The sequence below is a fragment of the Nilaparvata lugens genome, chromosome 3 (assembly GCF_014356525.2).
Source record: "Nilaparvata lugens isolate BPH chromosome 3, ASM1435652v1, whole genome shotgun sequence".
NCBI lineage: Eukaryota > Metazoa > Arthropoda > Insecta > Hemiptera > Delphacidae > Nilaparvata > Nilaparvata lugens.
This window is the reverse complement of record NC_052506.1, coordinates 83,805,531-83,832,947: the sequence shown is the minus strand read 5'-3', so window position 1 is coordinate 83,832,947 and position 27,417 is coordinate 83,805,531. Positions and strand designations below refer to the sequence as shown.

Below are 27,417 nucleotides of genomic sequence, written 5' to 3'. Positions count from 1 at the left end.
GGTATCCTTGTCTATCATTCGACAAAGCAGATAGCTATATTATTTTCTATAGTGAGGTCCACGTTATAATGGCAGTATTTGATTAAACATTGGTGTTGCTATTCTTGTCTATCATTCGACAAAGCAGATAGCTATATTATTTTCTATAGTGAGGTCCACGTTATAATGGCAGTATTTGATTAAACATTGGTGTTGCTATTCTTGTCTATCATTCGACAAAGCAGATAGCTATATTATTTTCTATAGTGAGGTCCATATTATATTGGCAGTGTTTGATTAGCAATGGTATTGGTATCCTTGTCTATCATTCAACAAAGCTGATAGCGCTATCTCTTTCTCGCTTTGCTCTGTTGCCAGATCGTCTTTTAACAATGTAGAATTAATAATTAATTAACAAAATATTTCATCTTAAATTATGAAATTTAAAAAAAATATAATTCCTTGCTTAATAAAATATAATTTTTATAAAATTTTAGTCCAAAATAAACATAAAAACTATAAATTTGGATGGCTTGAATTAATAAATTTATTAATATCTACTAGAATAAAATTGTCAATTGTACAAAAGAACTCCAAGTACTCAAGACTATATTGTCTAATCGTGTGCTTGTACAGTATACTTGATTAAATGATATAGTAACTGTTTTGAAAGATGTTGATTAGAAGTTAAGAAAGAAATTAGAAGTTGTTTAATTCTTGGTTAACAAAAATGATATTCAAATCAACTACAGTACTTGGACAGTTAGCAATCCACCCTATGTATCTAAAGCTGCGTACACATATTCGCGCTTCCAACCCGCACCGAGCACGCTCCTCCCTCGTACCGCCCTCGTACCGTCCTCGTACCACCATCGAACCACAGTCGCTCCGCCCTTGCACCCATCATGAACGTTACGGAAGATGTTAGACCTTCTCGCGTTCCCCGGTCGAACCACTGTTGCTCGCCGGTCGATCATCAATCGCTCTGCTGGAGTGACGTTCGGTTGCGGAGCAGAGCGAAAGTCTGTACGCACCTTATGAATGTGTCAAACGCGCGTTTGACAACCGAGCGTTGAACGCGGCGTTAAATGTCGTCATGTGTACAGGGCCATAGGCCTAGTAACCTGCTCATTTATCCTGGCAACTAACCAAGCATGAATCGGTTGAAACCAATCCACTCAATAAGTACTCGAGTGATTTATATCGATGTGATAACCATCGCTCCATACACTGGCGAGCCTAACGTTTCAAGAAGAAGTTGAAGCGGATGGAAAAAACTTTGCCGCATTATTGCTGGTTGGCATGGTTTATGGGCACGCGATCTGCGCCCACCATGAATAAATCATCTGTCTGGTCAGTGAGAGATTCACTTTCTACTGTCAGCTTTGATTGAATGGGAAGCATAGTGATGTCATCTATAAGGAATGGTGACAGTGTGACTTACTTGTTGGTTCCTTGAAGCTTTCCAGCTTGAAAATCTCGACTCATCGTGCTTTTTTAAACAGTAGTTTCCCAAGTTTTCAAGAGCTCCACAACTTTCTCCACTGAAGTTTTACTTTCTACTTCTTCATGGACAACTTGGGTCGAGTGTTGTTGTTTTATGAGGCTGTATTTTAAGTGTCCTGTTTGTTTAGAATTTTGCGGTGGGGTTTTATCATGTAATCCATATTCATTTCCTGCTAGTTGAGTGGGGAGAATTTGTGATTGGTATCAATTTTTTCAAATGTATGATTATTTAATTATTTAATACTATATAAATAATCGTAACAGTTTAGTCAGAGTGTGGAATAGATCAGGTATGACCTGAAAACTCCAGGTTTTTTGGCATTAATATATTTTATTCCAGTTGACCTGATTAAATTTACCAAGTGTAATCATGTTTGTCATGACAATTAATGTGAGAGTAATTATCATTAAAGCTGGGGTTTCGTTTGTGCGTAAATGCCGTCGTCGACCACGACAGGGTGAGGATCTCAGATTGGCTAGATTTCAATTTGTCTAAATAACCCAAAAGATTATGTTCAATTATGTTTTAATGGGAGAGGTTGAGATAATACTTTTTCATACGTTTAAATGGCAATATGTTGATATTCTTGAATAATAAACACAAATAATGAAAAGTTATAGATCAGCTGTTTTAGCACACTTGAAATTAGGACAATATGAATGTCAACAATGCTTGTCGTCGTCGACTGCGGAAATTAACGCAGAAACGAAAATGCACCTTTAAGGTAGGCGCACACAGATCGTCATCGGACGGACGTCACGCATCGGACGGATCGGATGATTAGATTTGATGCATAGTTTTCAATTGGAGTGCGCATACCTAAACGGATGCGGATAGGTATGCGCACTCCAATTGAAAACAATGCATCAAATCTAATAATCCGATCCGTCCGATGCGTGCCGTCCGTCCGATGACGATCTGTGTGCGTCTACCTTAACAGGGATGGAAATATCAACTTTTACTCTTTCAATGACCACTTACATAAATTTTTAAATAGTGAATCATCATCCCAATGTATTTGAGTTGTGAAATTCACTTAATGAAGGTAAAACAGAAGCGATATTTTCATTTCCATATAATACATTTGAGCCATAATAAAGTTTCAATGCACTTAAGGCATCATCATCATCAGTAGTATTTTTTGGTTGGATTGACTTTTTGTCGGTCTTTTGACTGTCTTTTTTGGCCAGTCTAACCAAAAAAGACCACTGATGATGCATTAGGTGCATTGAAACTTTAGTTTGGCTGAAATAAATTATGTGGAACTGACAATATTTATTTTATTTCATCTCAATATGGAAAACTCTACAACATCTCCGTTATAGCAGAGAAAACTACTATAATAACTGCTGTACTCTGTGGTTATAGTATACATTTTAATTCAGATATAAATCTCAGTACCCTTTTAAATTATTTTGTCACAAAATGTTTCGTACACTAATGCCATTTTCCATAAAAATGGAATTATAATAAGATAATGCAACTTGAAAATAGCATTAGTGTCCAAAACTTGTTGTGAGAAAATAATTTAAAAGGGTACTGAGATTTATATTTTCATTTGTATTAAAAGTAGCCCTAAAGAAAAAAGACAATTTTAATTCAGTTAACTTGAATAAAAAATAAATTGACAATGTGAAAAATCTGTGACTATAAATGTGGAAATAATTATCGATGTGGCAAGGATGGAAATATCTACGTCTACTGGCTCAATGATCAGTCACATACATTTTTAAATATTGTATGATCATTTCAATGTAATTAAGTGACGATTAAGTGGCAAAATAAGTGAAAAAGATCGTAGAATTGGCGACGAACGGCCCGGAAGTGATGATGAGGGGCGGAAGTGGTCCAGTAGTGGCGGCGGCCGTAGCCATGTTGGAACAACACCAGGGGGGCGGTTTGCGCCGGGTGGGAGGCGTCAATGTGCTACCCCGCGCCAGTGCTGCCCCCGGGGCACGGACCCCTGGGGGCCGGCAGTGCAGCCGGGACACGTCTTCGTCTCCCTCCAGTTCAGAAGCCACCTCTTCGGATGACGACAAACGGACGGATTCTAAAGGTGAGTCATTCTAATGCTAGTTAATCATGAATCATATTAATTAAAATATTTGTGTAATGGTTATATTATAATTTTTCATTATTATTTACTATTCTAAGCAGTTGAACATTCCATTAACACATAAATTAGATGAATTTCTAGTTGAATTCATCCAATATTTGGTAGTGAAGGTGGTATTGTGGTTAATATCCTTGATGAATCAAAATACATCAAAAGACTAACCTAAAAGTAATTATTGTAATAAGCATGAAAAATTATTCCATTTACTTCAATTATTATAGAAATAACTAGTAACCTTTTTGACATTTTTTACATAAACACTACTAGTTTCTATAGGGTACTAGTTAATTCTGTAATAATTAAACAATTCAATTAGCCCTAATAAAATACTTCATTAACACTTCATATAATTAAAAATTGATTGATAAGTTTGACATCTCATATGAAATAATTATAATAAACAATCACGCGAAAGTAGACAACATTTTTTCACCTCATTTCATTTATTTCATTATACTACTTACAAAACGAGCCTAAAACCATTTCTCAATCTAATTTATACAACTCAGCATTCCAATGTATTTGAAATTCACGCAAAATTAGAAATAATTTTTATTCATCCAATTTTATCTTCATATCAAAATGTGTATAATTTAAATTATATTAAAAATAAAGCTCATATGGTTTTCTATTCGGCTATACCCAATTTATACAACACAGAATCTCTAATTGTTGGGCTATTTAGATATCAAATTTCATTATTTTCTTATTTATTTATTGGATAGAGTGAACAATACAGTAGTCGGAAAAGAAAAACAGGCTATTGCCCAAAACTTCTTCATAATTGAATGATTTACTTTCCATTCACAACCAAATCTGTAATTGAATAGATAGAATAAGTCTATCTCTGTTATTAATCAAAAGGAACGTATCTAGGAATAGCTGCTTATCTATACAATCCAATAGATTAGTTTTCTTTTCTTCAAGACATAGCTAGTCCATAATTTTTACCATATTTGATAATGGAATTAATTTACGAAACTAGTCGTTTCTCGAAAAATGGAAAACGGTTACTATCAAAAAAGGTAAAAATGGAAAGAGGTAATCTATCAAATTGAAGTTAACCCATGAAAAATAGATCACTAATTCAACTTGCCTATCTAGAATATATAGCCAGGATACTTGGCTATCCCTACTTGAGAATGCGCCAAATATGTCAGTCAGTCCTTCCCGAAAATATGTCAAGACATTCACCATGTGATAACAAGTCCGTTGTAACAGATGAGTCCTCTTTGCATTGGAAATTCGCTTTATACCCGCCTCCAAAATTTGTCTTGGCAGTTGGCCACTTCACGAATTCCCATGTTCTACAATCTTGTTGAAAATCAAAGATGTCTCAACAAAGACTAGAAATTCTAATAGCGTACAAATTTGGAGGACCACCATTAGGCTAGTTTCACACTCATTCGGTTCATTTCGTTTTCGGTTTGTTTTCGGCAAATTCCGATAAGTGTGAAACGGTAATTCGGTTTGAATTCGGTACCGAATAGAAACCGCATAGAACCGAACGCCCATTTGACTAATAAATTCCATCAGGTTTCAATTCGTTGCTAGCGAGAGGCTACTTTCACAAACTTTCGGTACGTTTCTTTGTAAAAATTATAAATAAAAAAAATAAAAATAGTATAATATAAATAATATAATTATAATAGTATAATATAAAAATAAAATAGTAAATATAGTTTAGTTTTCGGTTCGTTTTCGGCAAATTCCGATAAGTGTGAAACGATGATTCGGTTTGAATTCGGTACCGAATAGCAACCGCATAGCACCGAATGCCCCCTCGACTCGAATAGGTTTCATCATATTCGAATTATTTGCTAGGGAAACAGGAAAAAACAAAGTCTTTTATACACGCTTGCCTTTTTTGTTTCTATTTTAACCTGATATCGTGATTATCTGTTTCAAAATTTTCCAAGTCAAAATCATATGGTCAATTTACTTCTGTTAGTTCACAGGAACATTTTTCTCTCAATGAATAGTTTGCTAAAAAAATATGAAAGATATAAATTAAAACTCAGGGAGAATTTTTTTTTATTTTTCCACGAATATTACATGATTTCATCAATGGAGAGAAGAGGTGAAGTTTATATACCATGTGTCAAAACAAGGAACAAATTTTAAATTTAGAAAAATAATCTCTCTGAACATCCAAAATTAACATAATCAAAAAGAAACTATTCAAATAACTCACAATTTTTAATTAACTTCAAAATTTTGTTGTTCAAGAAATAACATCTTACAATATTTAACACCTGCTTTTATATTTGAATATACCAGCATGAACTGTGAAAATCCAAACACAGCTGTGTTTGAGAAGAAAATACCTAATTATAACCGTACGAATTAAAACCTGACATGTATGAAAGCCTCATTCGTTTTCGGTAACGAACCGAACCGAATGAAACCGAATGCGTGTGAAGCTAGCCTTACAGGGTTAGTGATCTCTGAACTGATCAAGAAACAGCTGGAGTGTACAAAAATATTCAAAAATATTGTTGTATCACAGTGTCTTGTTATATTGGTATGATGTAAACTCTTTGATTGGTCTGTGGGATACGACTCCCTCTCATGGCGGACTTCTAATTCGTGTGTAGCTCTAGTGTTTTAGGCAACCTTTTTGCTGAAAGCGGGCAATCCATTGTAGAACTAGCGGCTCTCGTTGAAAGCTCTCTACATTTCTGCACTTTACACAAATATACGCACTCAGTATCTCTCCCCTCTATATGCACACCCATTATCTATCTTTCTACGTCATGCCTTCTCATTCTTCATCTGTTTCTCCCTCCCTCACCCTACGGCTCAGAGATTTTGCATCAAGCCTCCCCATTTTTCCAGTTTTAGCATCTTCTTTCTAGTGAGATTCACTTTAGACTGTCAGCATTGGTCAAATGGTGAGGTATTGATGTTAGGGAATTGGGACTGCTGACAGAGGAAGCTCACTGTTGAAATATTGAAACAGAGTTGTCGGTGCGTATGTTTGAAATATGATATCTATACAGATCCAGATTTGGTTGTTTTGTTGTTGTTTATGGCGATGTCGAATCCGATGTTGGAAGCTCTTCTCATCGTAATGTAGATGGAATGGAGCACTTCTGTTCTGAACTAAGTGGATTTGTGAGGAATGAGAGATAACATAGATGTAGGCAGAATCAGAGAGTATAGAATGCAGAAGACGAAAATAGATTTTTTTGAAGACCCCACTCAAGAATGAAAGTAGATCCAGTATTCTGATAAAATGGTACAAAAATTAGAGGAAGGGATTTTATGTTGTACTATGAAACAGACAAAGAAAGCATTTTGAAAATATTGTTGTTTCATATCCTTTGAATCAAATTCAAATTCAAATTTTATTTATTCAAGTAAGTTACAATACATTCTGGTTTATACACGAATCTACAATAAATTACAGTACAACAGCCAATTATGCAACAAATTTCACATATTATGAAAACTTATTAATTACAATGAAGATTGAATACAACATTAGAATATTGATAATATAGTATTGTAATGTAACTACATAAATCAGCGGTGTTTCAACAATGAATAAATGATAATTTCAATGAATAAATATACACCCCACTATAAATTATATGTGTTGGGGTATAAGTAATTAGTTGCTTATTGCGTGTTATAATTAATATTTACAAACTTTATTCACTGATATGGGATTAAAGTTTTTTATAACATTAGTAAAAATTTATAATACAAAGAAAATTATGAAATTAGTAGATAAATATTAATGTTCTATTAAGGATAATAATAAGAAAGGTTATTTTTAGAAAAATGAAAAACAGTAAAGAGAAGAATGAAGAATAAATAGTTTCAATATTTACTGTCCAACTAAATTTTCACAATTTTCACAATTTTCCACTCCAATATCAACCAACCAGGAAAATAAACTTTTCTTGAACCTGTGTCTATTGAATTCTTCCCTTATGTAACTTGGTATTGAATTTTAAATTTTTGGTCCCAAATATATGTAGTTTCTTTGCCCAAATGTAGTGTTCATCCTTGGTACTATTGAATGCGTGTTTCTCTGCCTTGTTTGATGGTTATGATCTGCCAGTCGTTCGTTGTTTCTCCTCATTCGCGTGATGATAGCCTGGATGTAGAGTTGTCTTACACTCAGTACTTTACTGTCCCTGTTTTGTGAAGCTCGGGTGCGTTTTAGACGAAGAAGTTATTGAACATTTTTCATTCAAAATTAAATTCTCTACAATATTATATAATTGAAAATACCGGTAAACAATAAGATATTCAATGGGTCGATTGAATAAAAACTGGAATCTAGTGACTAGCAACTTGTCATTAGTTCTAGCTATACAAACAAGATTGAGAATTGAGAAACAAACAAGATTCTGAGTCCGGTACTTGTGCTATGTGAATCGTCGTTGATACAGTCTGACTATTTAACATATTTTTTATAGGCAAAACTTGAAGTAATATAAGTTATTGATTGTAGTTTTTGCACTAGTGTTACCTGTATAGATTAGGTATTATTTCCCCGCGCACGGATCAGCACTCCATGCGGGGAAATAATTATTCCTTGACTATTCTATTGTATTTTGTACAGTGTTTTATATTGGAATTAAGAAATTAAATTGAATCATACAACTGAATCGAATCCTAAAATTTGCTTGAATTCCTAAGAATTAGCACTTGTTACCTTCTATTTAATCGATCTAATTTCTATCCTTTTGAAGTTGAAAAGTTGAGCCTCCTATTATCTCAAAATATATCAAAGTTACAAACTTCCAACTGGTTCTTTTGGATTTCTCAGCTAATTTTACATGAGAATTGATCACTCAAGTCCCCGCATAAGGCCGCCACAAAATTATAAAATTGAAAATTGGGAAAATGTGAAATTGTCCGCCATTATTATCACGGTAACGAAGCATTTTAGGACCCTTGTTTACTGGATTTTTTTCGATGTAAGAAAACATCTCACGAAGTTTGTCAGTCTATTTCAGAAACACTCAGAACAGTTTTGAACTGTTTGAGTGTCTCTGAACTCAAACACTTCAGAAAATTAAAAAAAAAACATGTAAAATTGTCTATTATGATTATCTCGGTAACAAAGCATTATAGGAACCTAGTTTACTGGAAATGTTTTCTTCCCCTTGATGTAACAAAGCACCTCAGGAAGTTTGTCGGTCCATTTCAGAAACACTCTGTATAATATAAATGTCTCCTATTCAGCCTAATGTGAATATCACTCGAGTAGAGTAAATTTATAGTGATATTTAAATTTATATAAAGTAAATACTATAATGTATAATAATCTACTAAGACTAAGATATCCCCCAAAAATTCATTGAATTGGCGTGCTACCAAATTTATCCAAATAGGTTTGATAGTATTTCACCTATCACCCAAGGAAAATCATCGGTTCCAATTATGCTAACATCTTGATTAATCATGAATGGATTTAATGCCTATGAATAAGAAGTCCAGTTCAGAGCAAATCAAATTATAATCTTCATAAAAATTTGGCAATTTACAACGAAAATTTACTGAGCAAAACCATTTGATACTTAAACAGAGAATTCTTACATGCTAAAATACTTATCTCTTCATATTGAACTCATTTGTTCGGCTACAGACTTCAAAATAAATGCCAACCTCCAAAATTATAAGTTTATAATAAAACTTTATTTTAAAACTGGTTTGAACTTTTTCTTTAACCTTTATATTGTTTAGAATTATGTGTTTATTCATAAAAAGAACTTTATCACAGTGATTTATTCAACATTAGTATAGGTGATAAATTCCCGGTAAAACGTTAAGTTTGCATATTGATTACACCGATATTTGCTATCAAGTTTTATTGATATTGTATTGAAGATTCGATTTCAATCAAGAAAAATTGTAATATTACAGAATATAGTTATCACACTAATGAATTTCATAATTTTATAGTAAATTATTTTTTATAATGCAGTATATTTTATAATTTTTAGTGGAGGACGAGGTAGGTGAAGATGTCGGATCCGAACCTGAAAGGCAAAGGAAGAAGATGGAGTTCTGGACGCAGCCTAGACGAGAGGAAGGGGTTTCTTTCTCATCAGACAGTTCTTCATGTTCGGGATCTGATCAAGGCAATGTGAAAGATGGCAAGTGATATAAATGCATTATGATTGTCGAATGTAATAAAGGAAATGATCATTCAGTCTGCTATTTAATAATCAATTTTATCATAGAGAAACCATGTAGTTTATTTTAGTCCATACAAATTTAGTTCCGACTTGGAGGGATATGCCTCCTGACCGCAAAACTGGCAACTGCACTTCTACCTATGACTCTATTAATCACTGTTTTTGGCTGATCTCTATCCATTTCTCTGCGCTGCATGCATATTCCTCCAAGTCTGAAGTGAATTTGTACGGACTATAGTGAGTATTCAAGCGCTCATGATGAACTTACGAAGTTTCCTCTCTGCAAGCACTGACTCGACTGATTCTAATCAACAAATTGGCAACTGCGCTTCCGCCTATGACTCTAGCCATCACTGTAATTGTCTGATCTCCCTCCATTTTTCTGGGCCGCATATTCCCCCAAGTCAAAAGTAATTTTGTTCGGAGTATAGTTCCTATTTGCAGGGATGCGGATCAGAGAAAAGTAGAGATACAGCGGCGGCGATGTCGCCGTGCTGAAGCGGCAGCGTTCTGAATCAATATCTAGTTAGTGCTCAACTGCTCATGACACGCATATGAAGTTCCCTCTCTGCAAGCACTGACTCGACTGATTCTAATCGACAAATTGGCAACTGCGCTACCACCTATGACTCTAACCATCACTATAATTGGCTGATCTCCCTCCGTTTCTCTGCGCCGCATATTCCTCCAAGTTAAAAGTACTTTTGTACGGAGTATAGAGTATTCCCATTCAATTTTTGCAACGTTGATGTATTAATTATAGAAAATATTTCTATAGTGAGGTCCACGTTATAATGGCAGTGGATAAAGATAGAAGAATAGCGATGTTGATTCTCTGCATTAATTAATTATATTTCTACACTAACAAAAACATAATTGGCATCATTCTGGACCTAGAAAAGGATAGTAACACCGGCTTTGTCGAATGATGGACAAGGATAGCAAAACCAAAGTTGATCAAATACTGTCATTATAACGTGGACCTCACTATAGTTTCTATACGTACATGAGTTTTGTGAGTATTGAATCGTATTTATTTTTTGGAAATCATCTTGGTAATTTCGATGATTCATTTAAATTTAAAAAGAATATTATTAATTGGTATGATTTAATTGTTGCAGAACACAACACAACCGAATGCGATGAAGACTTTCAGTGGGTGAAAAACTGCCCGAAAACTGGTGGCGGGCCACACGAGAACACTAACGCCGACGAGGACTCATCAAGTAGCTATGTACTGAAGGAGTTCGAAGATATCTACAACAAGTGCACTGCCACCGCCAATCAGAAACCAGAAGAACCTAAAGTGGTCTACAGGCGCCCCGCCTCCAACAGTCTGGACCGCAACCATCGACATTCTTATCGCAAAGACCGCGATGGCAAGTCCAAATCGCAACAGAATCATGCGCCGGAACATCCGCGTTATCCGCCTAGCTGTCTGCCAAGCTGTCCGCCAGGTGGTGGTTATGATTTCCACAGACACTACGGGAGCACACCACGTCTCGACTGTTACCAGCACACTGTCTGTTGCCACTTTCCCTACAGTCTACCACCTCCCACAGCTGCGCTCTGTCCCTACGATCAGTCGTCGTATCCTTTGCGCTATTTCAACAAGGTTAGGAGGTCGAATGTGTGTTTCATTTTGTGTTTTAGCCTACTAATGTAACTTGTCGATGTTGTTTCTTTATTTTGTGTATCTACTAAAGTAGATCGATTTTCAGGGTTGTGTAGCTTTATTATTGTATTCAAGCTCAGTGATGATTTACAAAATGTGTTAGGATTTAAAATGATTTATTTTGTTTCAATTTGTGTACTACTGAAGTAGATTCTCAGGATATGATTAGAATAGAATAGAATAGAATCTTTATTGCAGCAATATCTGAGGTCATCAGACACAATACAAGTGTCAAATATATACAACATGATACAAAATAAAAATATATTACATCAGTAAGTTACACTATCAGTACCCTATGATAATATGTCACCTGATTTTCAACTTATAACCGAATATTCCTAGCTAATGTATAAAAATCTTCAATCTTGTTTAAAGGGTTAGCTGCTAAGAAACGTTTCATATGAATTTTAAAAGTTCCATTCTCCATATTTCTAAGATCTTCAGGAAGTGAATTAAACAATTTTATTGATAAAAATAGAAATGTTTTTTGTGTGCTAGAATAGGTATACCGATAAGTAGTCAAATTACCCCTATTTCTAGTGTAGCTATGAACTACCCCCTGCTCCACAAACTTCTCCAAATTCTCCTTAACATAAATAAGGCTCTGTTGAACAAATATTGAAGGTAGAGTCAATATCTATTCTGTTTCAATTATTCAATTATTTATTCTGTTTCAATTTGTGTCCCGACAAAAGTTGATTTCCAGGGGGCTGAACCTAAATCAAATCACTTATATTGTCAGTCATTGCATAGCTCAGTGATTAATTACAAAATGTGTTAGAATATGATTGTGTTTGTTATAAATTCAAATTTAGGTGCTTTTGAGCTTCATGTAACACAGTAATTGAATTTGTATGGCTTGTGTCTTGTGTTTTGGTGTCTAGATTTTCAGAGATGCTGTGCAGCTTTAACGAAGACTTCACATTTAGATAGCTTTTGTGTTTTAATTCATTTCGTGTTGAGATATTTTTGTGTTTCTACTCAACTCATTTTTTTATAGAGATGTGGAGCTCCATTACAAAGTGTCTCATATATTCAGATGAACTATGACTAATTTTGTGTTGAGATACACTTGTGAATTTACTAATCCCATTTCTAGACTTTTGGAGATGTTATGGAGCTGAAACAATAACAGTTAACAAATTCGGGTGGCTTGTGTCTTGCTTCTATGTTTGTATATCATATTTTCATGTATTCTAAACTCATTTGTAAATTTTTCAAAGATATGTTGAGCCCAACAATATACATCGTGATATTAGTAATACTAATTCCACAATATTTCTTGTGTGACTTGTGTGCTATTCACACAAATTCACAATATTTTGTTTATCACACATATTCATTGCATGAGTTGTGTGTTGTGTGTCACCAAAATACTCGTTGTGTTGTTAGTAAAACTGATAACAAATGTGTATGGCTTGTGCCTTACGTTATATCCTTGCTTGCCTCTGACGATATAAGTATTTATTATTCAAATCTTGTTTTTAAAAATTTCAGAGACGTGAGAATTCATTAGAAAATACACTGAGTGATTTCAAACTATGTTTCAGCTGAGCCTAGGAATCCACTCAACCATAATTTCTTTCAAAAGTCTTTACTTATTTAGATTTGACTTCTGTGAAGTGATGTTGTTCTATTGTTCAGAAAGTGTTTTAATTTAGTTCAAAGTAGATTTTCTAATAATTTGTTGCTGTTTATGTTTTACAGACTCCAGCTGAAGCAGACGAGCAGCTCCATTACAAAGTGTCTCATATATTCAGATGAACTATGACTAATTTTGTGTTGAGATACACTTGTGAATTTACTAATCCCATTTCTAGACTTTTGGAGATGTTATGGAGCTGAAACAATAACAGTTAACAAATTCGGGTGGCTTGTGTCTTGCTTCTATGTTTGTATATCATATTTTCATGTATTCTAAACTCATTTGTAAATTTTTCAAAGATATGTTGAGCCCAACAATATACATCGTGATATTAGTAATACTAATTCCACAATATTTCTTGTGTGACTTGTGTGCTATTCACACAAATTCACAATATTTTGTTTATCACACATATTCATTGCATGAGTTGTGTGTTGTGTGTCACCAAAATACTCGTTGTGTTATTAGTAAAACTGATAACAAATGTGTATGGCTTGTGCCTTACGTTATATCCTTGCTTGCCTCTGACGATATAAGTATTTATTATTCAAATCTTGTTTTTAAAAATTTCAGAGACGTGAGAATTCATTAGAAAATACACTGAGTGATTTCAAACTATGTTTCAGCTGAGCCTAGGAATCCACTCAACCATAATTTCTTTCAAAAGTCTTTACTTATTTAGATTTGACTTCTGTGAAGTGATTTTGTTCTATTGTTCAGAAAGTGTTTTAATTTAGTTCAAAGTAGATTTTCTAATAATTTGTTGCTGTTTATGTTTTACAGACTCCAGCTGAAGCAGACGAGCAGCTCAGGAGATTGGAGGGAGACAAGCAGTCTTTGTCGTTACAGGTGACCGTCCTCAACGACCAAATCGAAGCTCAAAGCGAGAAGATCAGTGATCTTGAGAAGACTCTCGAAGAACAGAAAAAGCAAATAACCAATGCTGAAAATCTGTTGCAGAGGGTGAGTTTACTCGAGCTAATCGTTCAATATTAGATGATTTAGGGGAAAAACAAATTTAATCAATATTCTTTAGGATAATATGAATATTAATTATATTTGATCGGCATAAGAAGAAGCATCCAAAGCTGGGAAAGCTGTTTCAAATAAGGTTTCAATGAACAATGAATGGTTGCCAGCCAACCCTTCAATATTTTTGAACATTTCACTTATCATCATACTTCGTACAAAATTACTTCTGACTTGGGATGTACATGCGCAGCAGAAAAGGCATACAGAGGTAGGGATACAACGGCGGTGATGTTGCCGTTCTGAACCGGCCAGCATCCTCTTATTTCTAGTGAGTATTCAAGCGCTCATGTTAAACTTACGGAGTTTCCTCTCTAAAAGCCCTCCAATCAACTGACTCTAATCAACAAATTGGCAACTGCGCTTCTACCTATGACTCTATCCATCACAGTAATTGGCTGATATCCCTCCATTTCTCTGCGCCGCATATTCCTCCAAGTCAAAAGTTTTTTTTTGAACGGAGTATAACATTCTGGAAGGTGAACAGTTTTTGGTTAAACCTGTTGTTCTCTCTCGATCTCAATTACAAAATTCGTTATTGTATGAATAAATAGTCGGCTAATACTTATTATCACTGTAAATTATCAATTTTATAATCATATTTTAATAATAGATCTACATTGTAATTATACTCTCTATTATTCTCTTCTAAGAGCGGATTAAGCTTATGTAATAACGTGGAACTCCCCCTTACACATAGATAGATAGTCTGGTTAGGGAATTCCAAAATATGTTAAACATGTTTGTATTAAATAAAGTTAAACATCGGTACTCTATTGTAAGTATAGAAGATGACACAAAGTTGATACGAAGATGATACACGGATGATAGGCAAGGATAGCAACACCAATCCTGATCAAATACTGCCATTATAAAGGTGAATTTTCGTTTGTGCGTAAATTTCCGCAGTCGATGACGACAAGCATTGTTGACATTCATATTGTCCAAATTTCAAGTGTGCTAAAACAGCTGATCAAATAACTTTTCATTATTTGTCTTTATTATTAAAGAATAAAACATTTTAATAATATCAACATATTGCCATTTAAAAGAATAAAAAAGTATAAGCTCAACCTGCCCCATTAAAACATAATTGAACATAATCTTTTAGGTTATGTAGACAAATTGAAATCCACCCAGTCTGAGATTCTCTCCCTGTCGTGGTCGACGACGGCATTTACGCACAAACGAAAAACCAGCTTAACGTGGAGCTCACTATATCAATTTTGATGTTTTTTCGGCAGGAGGTGCTGACACGATCGTCGCTGGAAACGCAGAAACTTGAGCTGTTGGCGGTCGTAACGGAGCTGAAGCGACAACAGGCGTGCCTCGAGCGAGAGAACGTGGATCTGCGTGAACGCCTCGGCGACGAGCGACGTCGCCAGAAGCCGCCCCCCGCACCCCCACGGGTATCCCCCTTTGCCTCCACGCCCAACAACCGCACCCAAGATGTAAGCATTACAATAGCGCTAGCCCAACAATCATCTGTTAACTTTCCAGTATGTACAGATGTAATAAAAAGATCCTTAGGTAATAAAAATCCTTTAAAGATCCTTAGATGTAATAAAAATATTGTAAGGTCTTATAAAAAGATCGTTAGTTTTTCTATACCAGGACGGACGGAAGATGAAATAAACCAAAGCGCATGCCTGATTGCTATATTCCTAACTATACAGCTTGCTAGTCTAGTGTAATTATGAATACAGCAATCTGGCATGCGCAGTTGGCTTATTTCAACTTTCGCCTGCCCCCGCATCGTGAAACTAGGGATCTTCATATTAGACCACATCTGTAGTCTTGACTATTTTACTTGGAATTCTTATGAAAGCATCCAACTTTGGACATGCAGACTATATAAATGTTTCAGCATTGTTTGTTTCCTTTCTCCTCGGGGAGGTTAGCTTGTGTGACACCATCCCCCGATTTAATCCACACTTGGCGACAAAGTTTAAATTTGTCTTAATTTCGCTTCACAAAGTTGAGTCATACTGACTAGGCAAGCCTCAGATTCCACAGTCACATAGTTGTCTACTCAAAGTTGAAACTACTTTGCGACGTTTGAATTTGGCTGCTCGCTGCTTTCAGTTGTTGTGGATAATTTCGGTAGGTTTAATTCCAGTTGGTCTGAACTTCAGTAATTTTCCCATACACTGTAATGACAACTTTAACTTTTAACCAAGGTAAAAATGCTTTCGCCACACTGCACAGAAAGCAGCTGTTTTCCAGTCCCTACGTAGATCTGAAAGACATTGTTTGCAGACGACTCTCGTCTGACGTCAGAACAGGTTTCTTTCCGGCCTAGGCCGGAAAGAGTACCCTTTCCAGCCGCTAAAATGGAACTAAGAAAGGTGATCAAAAAACAGCTGATCAAAAAACTTTTCATTATTTGTGTTCATTATTCAATAATTAAAACATTTATAATAATATCATCTTATTGTCATTTGAAAGAATGAAAAAGTATAAACTCAACCTCCCACATAATTATTGAACATCACTTTTTAGGTTATTTAGACAAATCAGAATAAAAAATAAAAATACTTGGACAATTTCCTGATATTCAGATTACCTCAGATTTGCTAGAGCTATCACCTACCACTTCTGCTTTCGGAAGTGCTTAGTAAACAACTATTCTCATATATATATTGTTTATTTTTGTGTGTGGCGAAAAATAGCGTTCGCACCACGGGCAAAAATGTTTTTCCGGCTCTCAATCTTTTCTAGTTTTCTTTTGAAAACCGATTTCGAGCCGGAAAAATCTCATTTTCTGCTCTAGGTGCGAAATATACTATTTTATGTCCGTTTTCTGTTAGGAATTCTTAATTTTAAGATTGATTCTCATATCAAAGTTGTTAGTTACCATCAAAGTTTATACTATCGAAGATACATTCAATCAATTTAATCAATCATTTATCCATCATTATGTTTATCTTATACTAGCAGGTAACCCGTGCTCCGCAAGAGTCTGATTAAAAACTTGACAAACTGAAACCTTTACCTGGTACTGAAATCTTGAAGACCTGACCTATAAATATAATACTTATAATATTTATACAAATATTGTTTATTTCATATAGACCTATAACCATCCTTGGCAAATTAAGAACCTGTATGCAAAATTTCAAGTCATCAGTCCAATACTTCAGACGTGATGATGCGTCATTCGCATATAAAAATTATAGTTTTATTATATAAAAATTTATAGTTCTATATACAAAAGAAATATAATTTTTTATTGCTCATTTATTATTTAATAACTAGCAGGTAACCCATGCTCCGTAAGGGTCTAATTGAAAACTTGACGTAATGAAATCTTGAAGAATTGAAAATAGGCCTATAACCATCCTCGGTAAATTAAGAATCTATATGCAAAATTTCAAGTTAATCATTCCAGTAGTTCAGACGTGATGATGCGTCATTCGTGAATTTCCTATCCCGTTCGTGTATAAGTCAATACTTTCCTTTATTATATTATCTTCTTCTTCTATATATATAAAAGCGAAATGGCACTCACTTACTGACTGACTCACTCACTCACTCACTCACTCACTCGCAGAACTAAAAATCTACCGGACCAAAAACGTTCAAATTTGGTAGGTATGATCAGTTGGCCCTTTAGAGGCGCACTAAGAAATCTTTTGGCAATATTTTAACTCTAAGGGTGGTTTTTAAGGGCTTAAAGTTCGTCTTTTAGCATGTATATTCTTCTTCTCCGAATCTCTTAATTATAATTGAAATTTCCATATCATATGTTACTATAGAACTATAATCTAGATAGAGTACCTCTTCGAAACAGTTGTTAACTGGCAACTAAATTGATAATTTTGTCAGGTTGGCATTAAGTTGAGTTGACTTTGTTAGGTTGGCACCAAGTTGAAGATTTAAATGCATTTATTGCGGAAAAATTGATTGGTCACTGCTACTTCAATCCTGGGAATATAATATTACTAGCCGTCAGGCTCGCTTCGCTCGCCATATCCGTTTAGCCAGACGTTTAGTCTGGACCGCCGACTGGATCGTTCTAACATATGATAAAGTGTTCAAATGAAAAATGAAGGCGAGCGAAGCGAGCCTTCTGGTCTCACTCCTGGACGATTCAGTCGGGGGTCCAGGGGGAGGAGCCCCCTGGCTAGACGGATATGGCGAGCGAAGCGAGCCTGACGGCTAGTAGATTATAAATCAATCATTTATTTAACAGTATTATTGATATCGATATTGTTACAAACTTTACCCTTTTTAAATGAATTTGCAAGGTAGTTATAATCATTAAGGCACTTTATTCAATCCAACCAATTTATCTATTAACAAATTCTCATAATAGTTATGAACTCACAATACAGAGATAACCTGTTTTACCTGCAACGGTTTTTGCTTGAAATTATGAAAAAAGTGTTCACATTTTGCTCCAAATTTTACTGTTACGAATACATTAATGCTACAAATATTATTACAGTTTTTGTTGTTGTTGATGACATTGTTGACCGTTTTAAAATGGTAATATTGTAATTTATGTATTATCTCTGATTTTGTACATTTTTCCGCAGGGTCATAACTACAATTCATCACCGACACCAAGTCCTATTCTACAAAATAATGTGAGAAAACTTTCTGAAGACAGTTCTTCGCCAATTTTACATCAGGTATGTCAATATATGTTTTTATACTATCAATAGTTTTGATTTTAACGCCAATTTTTGAAATGTATGAATTCACGGCTACTTTCTTGTATTCATAAAATAGAATTCTAGTAACCTTTAAAATTAAAAATCTGGTGTGGCGCACTCACACAACTTTCCTTGCCGTTATGAAAATTGATCACCTGACGCTAGTGTTCCCGCGCATCTCAAGTCTACTATTCAAAGTTTTGAGCCAGCTGGTGACAGGGCAATAACACTGGAGACACACGAGCTCTGCTATCTCTTCATAGTTAATCATTTAATAGAATCAACAGTTGCCAACAGTTTGCAATTATTGGATAATCACATTTTCTCGAATTTCGAACTTATTTTTAATTTTAGGTAAAAATGTTACTGAACATTAACTGTAGAGATTCTCATGCTCAATCTTTTCCATTAATTTTTTTTTGTTTAAAATGTATCTGAAGCCTGATAATTGAGAATCTAAAATCAAACTTTGCATAGATGGGGCGGAACTCCTGAAAATTTTACAGATATGGGACTTGTGGCAGTTGATATAGCTCATCAATGACTATTTTAGGTATAAATTTGATCAAAATCGTTGGAGCCGTTTTCGAGAAAATCGGGAAAAACCCTGTTTTTGACAACTTTTTCGCCATTTTAGCCGCCATCTCGAATCACATTTGATCGAAATTGTTCGTGTCGGATCCTTATATTGTAAGGACCTTACGTTCCAAATTTCAAGTCAATCCGTAAATTGGGGGATGAGATTTCGTGTACACAGACGCACATACACTCATACATACACACACACACACACACCACACACACACACCACACACACACACACACACCACACACACACACCACACACACACCACACACACACACACACACACACACACACACACCACACACACACACAACACACACACACACACACACACACACACCACACACACACACACACACACACACACACACACACACACACCACACACACACACACACACCACACACACCACACCACACACACACCACACACACACACACACACACACACACACACACACACACACACACACACACACCACACACACACACACACACACCACACACACACACCACACACACACACATACACACACACACACACACACACACACACACACACACACACACACACACACACACACACACACACACACACACACACACACATACACACACACACATACCAACACCCAAAAATCATGAATTTGGACTCAGGGGACCTTGAAACGTATAGAAAACATGAAATTAGGGTACCTTGAATTTTTTTGGAAAGCAATACTTTCCTTACCTATGGTAATAGGTAAGGAAAGTAATGAAACGTATAGAAAACATGAAATTAGGGTACCTTAAATTTTTTTGGAAAGCAATGCTTTCCTTACCTATGGTAATAGGGCAAGGAAAGTAATGAAACGTATAGAAAACATGAAATTAGGGTACCTTAAATTTTTCTGGAAAGCAATACTTTTCCTTACCTATGGTAATAGGGCAAGGAAAGTAAAAAGGTACATCGATATATCCAACCGTTTTAAAGGTACATTCAAAGATACTAATAAATCATACAAAAATAAACTAAATGAGTACATTGAAAATTAAAAGAAAAACAAAAGTACCTTATCAATTAAACAGAATAAAGAGAAATACAGTAGTGATGAGAGTATTGAATTAACCATTCATAAATAACCTACAACTTGAATAATTAATAATTATCAATAATTGTTGAGAAAGCCGAAAACTTCATAATAGACCAAATTACTTCAGATGATGTACAGTAACCTGGTACATCTACTAAATTATGATTTATGAAAACACAAAGTTATAGTCAAATATCAACACTCAAGATGACACTATTGGCGTTGAAACATAAAATTGTAGTGTGTAATTAAAAAATGTGAGTCACTTAACTCAGCTACATTTGGACTGTCGTATAAATTGGTTTTGGAACCGTATTGGGCTAAAGTCTGCGGTACTTTTATGGAAGTTGCGTTATGTAAAATGATTGAATAAATAAATAATTCGATAACAGAACGAACAATGAAATAAAATAAATTATGAATAATTGTATTTGTTCTCTATGCTTATACTTTGTTTAGTCTGGTGAACTGGTACTGTATCTAGTGACTGGTGTGTTGCAGACCGGCTTCCAGACGCGACTAGGCAACCCGCAGTACAGCAGTCTGCCGCGTCAGCACCATTTGCAAGCAGCGGCGACCGCCGACCAGCCAACCGCAACCGCGCTGAAGAACCGCGTCGCTTTTGGTAGGAATCAGCACTTGTACTTGCTCAGCCATTCTGGCGACCGCTGCTCATCGGTGCCAAATTTAGGTGACATCCACAACACAACTTGTTTGTGTGTTTCAAGTTATCGGCCGCCTGACTGACTACTAGCAACCCACCAACCATCCGGCATGTTTGCAAGATTTAAGCTGCGTTTAGACCATTGTTAATAACTTAATCCTTAGGCTAGTTACACACTCATTCAATTCGTCTTCGGCAAACTCCGATAAGTGTGAAACGTTAATTCGGTTTGAATTCGATACCGAATAGAAACCGCATAGAACCGATCGCCCACTTGACTCTAATAAATTCCATCAGGTTTCAATTCGTTGCTAACGAAAGGTTACTTTCACACACTTTCAGTTCGGTTCGGTTCGTCTTCGGCAAATTCCGATAAGTGTGAAACGGTAATTCGGTTTGAATTCGGTACCGAATAGCAACCGCATAGCACCGAACGCCCCCTCGACACGAATAGGTTTCATTATATCGAATTCGTTGCTGGGGAAACAGGAAAAACAAAGTCTTTTACACACGCTTGCCTTTTTTGTTTTTATTTTAACCTGATATCGTGATTATCTGTTTCAAAATTTTCCAAGTCAAAATAATATGGTCAATTCATTTCTGTTGGTTCACAGAATTTATTTTCTCAATGAATAGTTTGCTAAAAAAATATGAAAGATATGAATAACAAGGAACAAATTTTCAATTTAAAAAAATAATCTCTCTGAACATCCAAAATTAACACAATCAAAAAGAAACTATTCAAATAATTCACAATTTTTGATTAACTTAAAAAAATTTGTTGTTCAAGAAATAACATCTTACAATTTAACACCAGCTGTTATATTTAAATATACCAGCATGAACTGTGAAAATCCAAACACAGCTGTGTTTGAGAAGGAAATACCTAATTAGAACCGTACGAATTAAAACCTGACATGTATGAAAGCCTCATTCGTTTTCGGTAACGAACCGAACCGAACCGAAAACGAACCGAACCGAATGAAACCGAAAGCGTGTGAAGCTAGCCTTATAGATTCTATTAGATTGAACATAACTTATCATACACATGATGAACATGTGTTTGTCAAGTTCCGATCAATCTAGTAGAATCTATAAGGATTGAGTTATTAACATTTTGTTAATAACTTTGGTGTAAATGCAGCTTCACTTTGAACTGTTGGCATTCCTCGTAAATAACACCTACGCTTCCCTATGCTGACAGTTTGGAGTGGATTGTTTGATAGCATGAACGCTGCTTCGTTCGTTTTGGTTTTGTTGTGTTTATACTGGGTGGTAACTTGAAGAAATTATAGCATGAGAAGATATCCCATGGTATAGGACGTTCATGTTCCAAATAACAAGCTGAGGTTTTGTTAACTCAATCCGATTACTGTCTAATACTAGTAGTTCTGTGAACAGTAAACCTCGCGCAGTTATAAACCACAGCCTCCTCTTATACTGTTCATCAGAGTAAATTCTGTCTGTACTGTCGTGTCGGCGAGATATCAGTGTGTAATCAGCTAATGGCTGTTGGGGTTGGTGTATCAAAAATGCCAAAAGCTAATCTCTCCTTCAAGACATACTGGCAACAGGTCAGCCCAAGTTGAAAGCAGAGAAAGGTCGAGAGAAAATACTATATTATTCTAGTTATTAATTGCATGCAATGACGCATCCAATTATGACTAGAATAATATAGTATTTTCTCTCGACCTTTCTCTGCTTTCAACTTGGGCTGAACTGTTGGCATTTTTGATACACCAAGTTGGTGTATCAAAAATGTGCATAAAAATTGTATACAATGACGCATGCAATTAATAGTCCACACGACAGCTGATTTTTACCAAATTAAATTGAGATATTAATTGCATGCAAATAATAATCCACTCGACAGTTGATTTAAAATGAATAGTTCTATAGTCGGATGTTTACGGTAATACTGACGTTCGAAGGAGACTCCTTTTCCTTTTGTATTATCCTTAAAATGCAAAATTTAAAAAACCTTATATATACGTCGACGCGAAATTAAAAAAGGAACATACCTGTCAAATTTCATGAAAATCTATTGCCGTGTTTCGCTGTGAATGTGTAACATAAATATAAACATAAAACTATAAAAACATATAAACATAAAGAGAAATGCAAAACCGTCGACTTGAATCTTAGACCTCACTTCGCTCGGTCAATTACTGTTTTGGCCGGCTGAGAGTGTAAGAACGGCAAATTATGAGAGCATCACATAGCTTCGCAAAAAAAAACTACTAGGACTATCGGCTTGAGTTAACAGTGAAATTTGGGGAGACTACCAATATCACATAGCTTCACGAAATAGGTTGGAGTTAACAGTGAAATTTGATACATAAACAACATATACCATGAGAAATCTTCTTATGCTATATTTTCTCTATGGTGGTACCTACCCAAGGTTATTAGATAGAAGGTTGAATATTCAGCAGTTAATTGTAGATCAATTACACGACGTCTCTGTCATTATTTATCTCATACATGTACTCTGAAGACGGATTCCTATAATAACATTGTCAGTGAACATGTCAAGTACAGTGAAAATATTATTCCCATGTGTTCTATTGGGACATACACTCACCCCAGCAAAGCGAGTATGAATACTCCCATTAAAACTCATTGAAATGATATTTTCACTGTACCGGATAAACTTGTACACTGATACTGATATGTGGAAGCCCAGCTTTATGGATGTTAGGTATGAAATCTTTAATAAATCATATGATTTATTAATAAGAGACTAATCTTTACATGTTAAAGATTTCGAAAAAATAAAGTTGATTGATTGATTATATGCCTTTATTAGGGCGGAGTTAGGACTCCTGGTCCTCTCTGCCACAAAACCCTTTGTGGAAGTTGCACGTCATCACGTCGACATTAAACTAGGATCATCTGATTAATAGTTGTTAACCTTCTACTTATTAACCTTGGGTTGCATAAAATGTGATCAACTGTCTTGGATCCACTGATCTAGGATTGATGAGATCTCGTCTGGTACAACCCAGTATCAGTATATTCCACGGCCGCTGTATTCATATTTGAATTTGCTTCACTTTTTATTAATCACCAATTATTTATCTATTAATAAGTTGTGTTTTTCTGCATTAATACGGTTGTTATTTTACATTAATACACTATTTTATTTTTTAATACATCGTTTGTATAATTGAACATTATTCTACTTATTTTGCCTCAATATGTATTATTTTGTAGTCTTGGTTTACCATTAAAAACGCTTGTTGTTTTTAACATGTTTCAGTTTCATAGCATTATTAATTAATATTTTTTTTATTTGGAATTTCGCATGAAAATGTTTTATTTTATCATGAAAGCTTATTTTGTTGAAATGAAATGCAGTAATCTATTGGAAGTATTATTACTAAAACATGTATTATTGCAGTTGTATATACAAAGCTATGGTAACTAACTATGTACATATTGGTAGAATTAATACAAATTCAAAAATATATCAGATTTTATTGTGATAAAGTCAAATTTGACGTTCCCCAATTTTTTCCAACAGTAATAATTTTTCCTTCTCTCGGTTGATTCTCAGTTCAAGCAGTCAATAAATACCCTATTCTGTTGTTTATTATTGTTTTAGTTTCTATCAAAATTATCTACATTAGTATATTGTTAATAAATTGCAGATTCATAATGTATTCTTGTAGCACCCCAGTATTTTGAATGATAGAATCTTTCCACACTAAATGGGGTTTCACACCAAAGCTGGGCCAAGCCGAGCCGAGCCGAGCGGAACCCGCGTGCGCGCTAACTATGCAGGATTTAGTCGGGAGCATTCAAATCAACGCCGGGCCGAGCCGAGCGGATTTGTGCAATCGGCTTGACGCCCAACTCGAGCGTTTTCGGCCAAGCGGATTCTGCCTTCTTTTAGTTTCGTTGGATCTTCCCAGGTAGTGAGTTCTCACTACAAGGCTAGAAAACCTACTGAGTGAATCGGCTTCAGTGCGAAAGCACTTAACCTAGCTCCGCAGTGCAGGCTGGATGCTTGTCTGACTCGGACTAGGCGCTGAGACAGCAAGTAATAGCAGCGTTGGTGGGAATGCGAGCGGCCGCAGTAAACCTAGCTCCGCAGTGCAGGCTGGTTGCTTGGCTGAATCGGACTAGGCGCTGAGACAGCAAATAATAGCAGCGTTGGTGGGAATGCGAGCGGCCGCAGTAACATCTTCCACCCAGCAATGGTCGGCGTAGTTCCGCCTAGCGGACAGACGAAAGATCAATCCAGTCGGTTATTTGATCCCTCCAGCCAGGCTCAGCCAAGCAGCCGAGACAATAGAACAATGGAGTGACGGTCTTATTCGCGTTCATCAGCAGTTTTCTTTCTCACGACTATTTTTATTTTTGTGTGTCAATAATAACTCCAATCACCAGTAAAAAGTTTCCAGAAACGTGGTGTACTACCATATTAATGACTTTTCATAATGATTTTTAATTATTTAAAAATATTGTTGACATTCTGAGCCTTCAGGCTAAACTTGGGGTCGCTGAGAACGAATCTGCAATCAGAATTTCTCTATCATAAAAAATAACGAAAAAACCCAGCTGTTGATCTTCCGGCAACTGTCAACAGTCATCCTGCAATGCGGCCGAAACACTTCGAAGCCAGACACCCATCTCGAATGACAACAACGCCAAGCTGTGAGAAACCATCCTGCACTGCGGCGCTAGTTAACCTTGGGTTGCATAAAATGTGATCAACTGTCTTGGATCCACTGATCTAGGATTGATGAGATCTCGTCTGGTACAACCCAGTATCAGTATATTCCACGGCCGCTGTATTCAATTCATATTTGAATTTGCTTCACTTTTTATTAATCACCAATTATTTATCTATTAATAAGTTGTGTTTTTCTGCATTAATACGGTTGTTATTTTACATTAATACACTATTTAATTTTTAAATAAATCGTTTGTATAATTGAACATTATTCTACTCATTTTGCCTCAATATGTATTATTTTGTAGTCTTGGTTTACCTTTATAAACGCTTGTTGTTTTTAACATGTTTCAGTTTCATAGCATTATTAATTAATATTTTTTTTATTTGGAATTTCGCATGAAAATGTTTTATTTTATCATGAAAGCTTATTTTGTTGAAATGAAATGCATTTATCTATTGGAAGTATTATTACTAAAACATATATTATTGCAGTTGTATATACAAAGCTATGGTAACTAACTATGTACATATTGGTAGAATTAATACAATTTCTAAAATATATCAGATTTCATTGTGATAAAGTCAAATTTGTCGTTTTTCAACAATACTCATTTTTCTTTCTCGTTTAATTCTCAGTTTAAACAGTCAATAAATACCCTATTCTGTTGTTTATTATTGTTTTAGTTTCTATACAAATTATTTATATTAGTATATTGTTGATAAATTGCAGCTCCATTATGTATTCTTGTAGCACCCCAGTATTTTGAATGATAGAATCTTTCCAAACTAAGTGGGGTTTCACACCAAAGCTGGGCCGAGCCGAGCCGAGCCGAGCGGAATAACTGCGCGCCGAATAATCCTGCGCGCTAACTATGCAGGATTTAGTCGGGAGCATTCAAATCAACGCCGGGCCGAGCGGATTTGTGCAGTCGGCTTGACGCCCAACTCGAGCGTTTTCGGCCAAGCGGACTCTGTCTTCTTTCAGTTTAGTTGGATCTTCCCAGGTAGTGAGTTCTCACTACAAGGCTAGTAAACCTACTGAGTGAATCGGCTTCAGTGCGAACGCAGGCGGATTCCGCTCGGCCAATCCGCCTCCAGCTGATTCTGCTCGACTCGGCCCGGCCCGGCCCAGCTTTGGTGTGGAATGGGCCTTAGAATTAACTAAGTCTTTGTTCCAAGACGAAATTTCCCCTACCTGGAATTTTTTGTCCACTTTTTTGCTTACTGTTCTCATTTTCAAACAATTTGTCATACGTTTTTTGCCATTCTTATAGATTGGTTTGGAATAATACATAAAAATTTATCCTCAATTCTCCATCTTGAACGGTAGTTGCCCTATATCACCAAAAATAAAAATGTCATTATTTTTATCCATATACGATGTCAGGTTAGTTCAGTTTAGTCCGCCACAATTGATTGACTGGGAAATTTATTTATTTATTTGTGGATTTATAAAAATATGATCGGGAAAGAACAACAGGCATGGCCCAAAACTATTCTGTTCCCAAATTTAGATAATGAATAACATGTCCGAAATAAATTGTCATGTAAATATTAGGCCTACCTTCATAAAATGCTCTCTTGATTTCAATTTTTCAAAATAATTTTTTTCTAAATTATGTCCGTTTTCGGTTT

General features: G+C 35.5%; 1 protein-coding gene across 7 annotated transcripts in view; it reads left to right on the top strand.

Moving 5' to 3' along the window:
- Positions 1–27,417, top strand: part of LOC111054970 (liprin-beta-2) — a 192,933-nt gene that overhangs the window by 133,383 nt on the left and 32,133 nt on the right. For 2 of the 7 annotated variants that reach the window (XM_039424869.1, XM_039424868.1), the window contains exons 4-7: positions 13,870–14,049; positions 15,360–15,566; positions 18,657–18,752; positions 20,936–21,059. In XM_039424869.1, the coding sequence (XP_039280803.1) occupies positions 13,870–14,049; positions 15,360–15,566; positions 18,657–18,752; positions 20,936–21,059 (607 nt within the window). Of the gene's footprint in view, positions 1–3,056; positions 3,543–9,568; positions 9,722–10,884; positions 11,379–13,869; positions 14,050–15,359; positions 15,567–18,656; positions 18,753–20,935; positions 21,126–27,417 lie in introns of those variants that run through there. The other 5 variants (XM_039424866.1, XM_039424867.1, XM_039424863.1 and 2 more) reach the window with 4 other exon arrangements.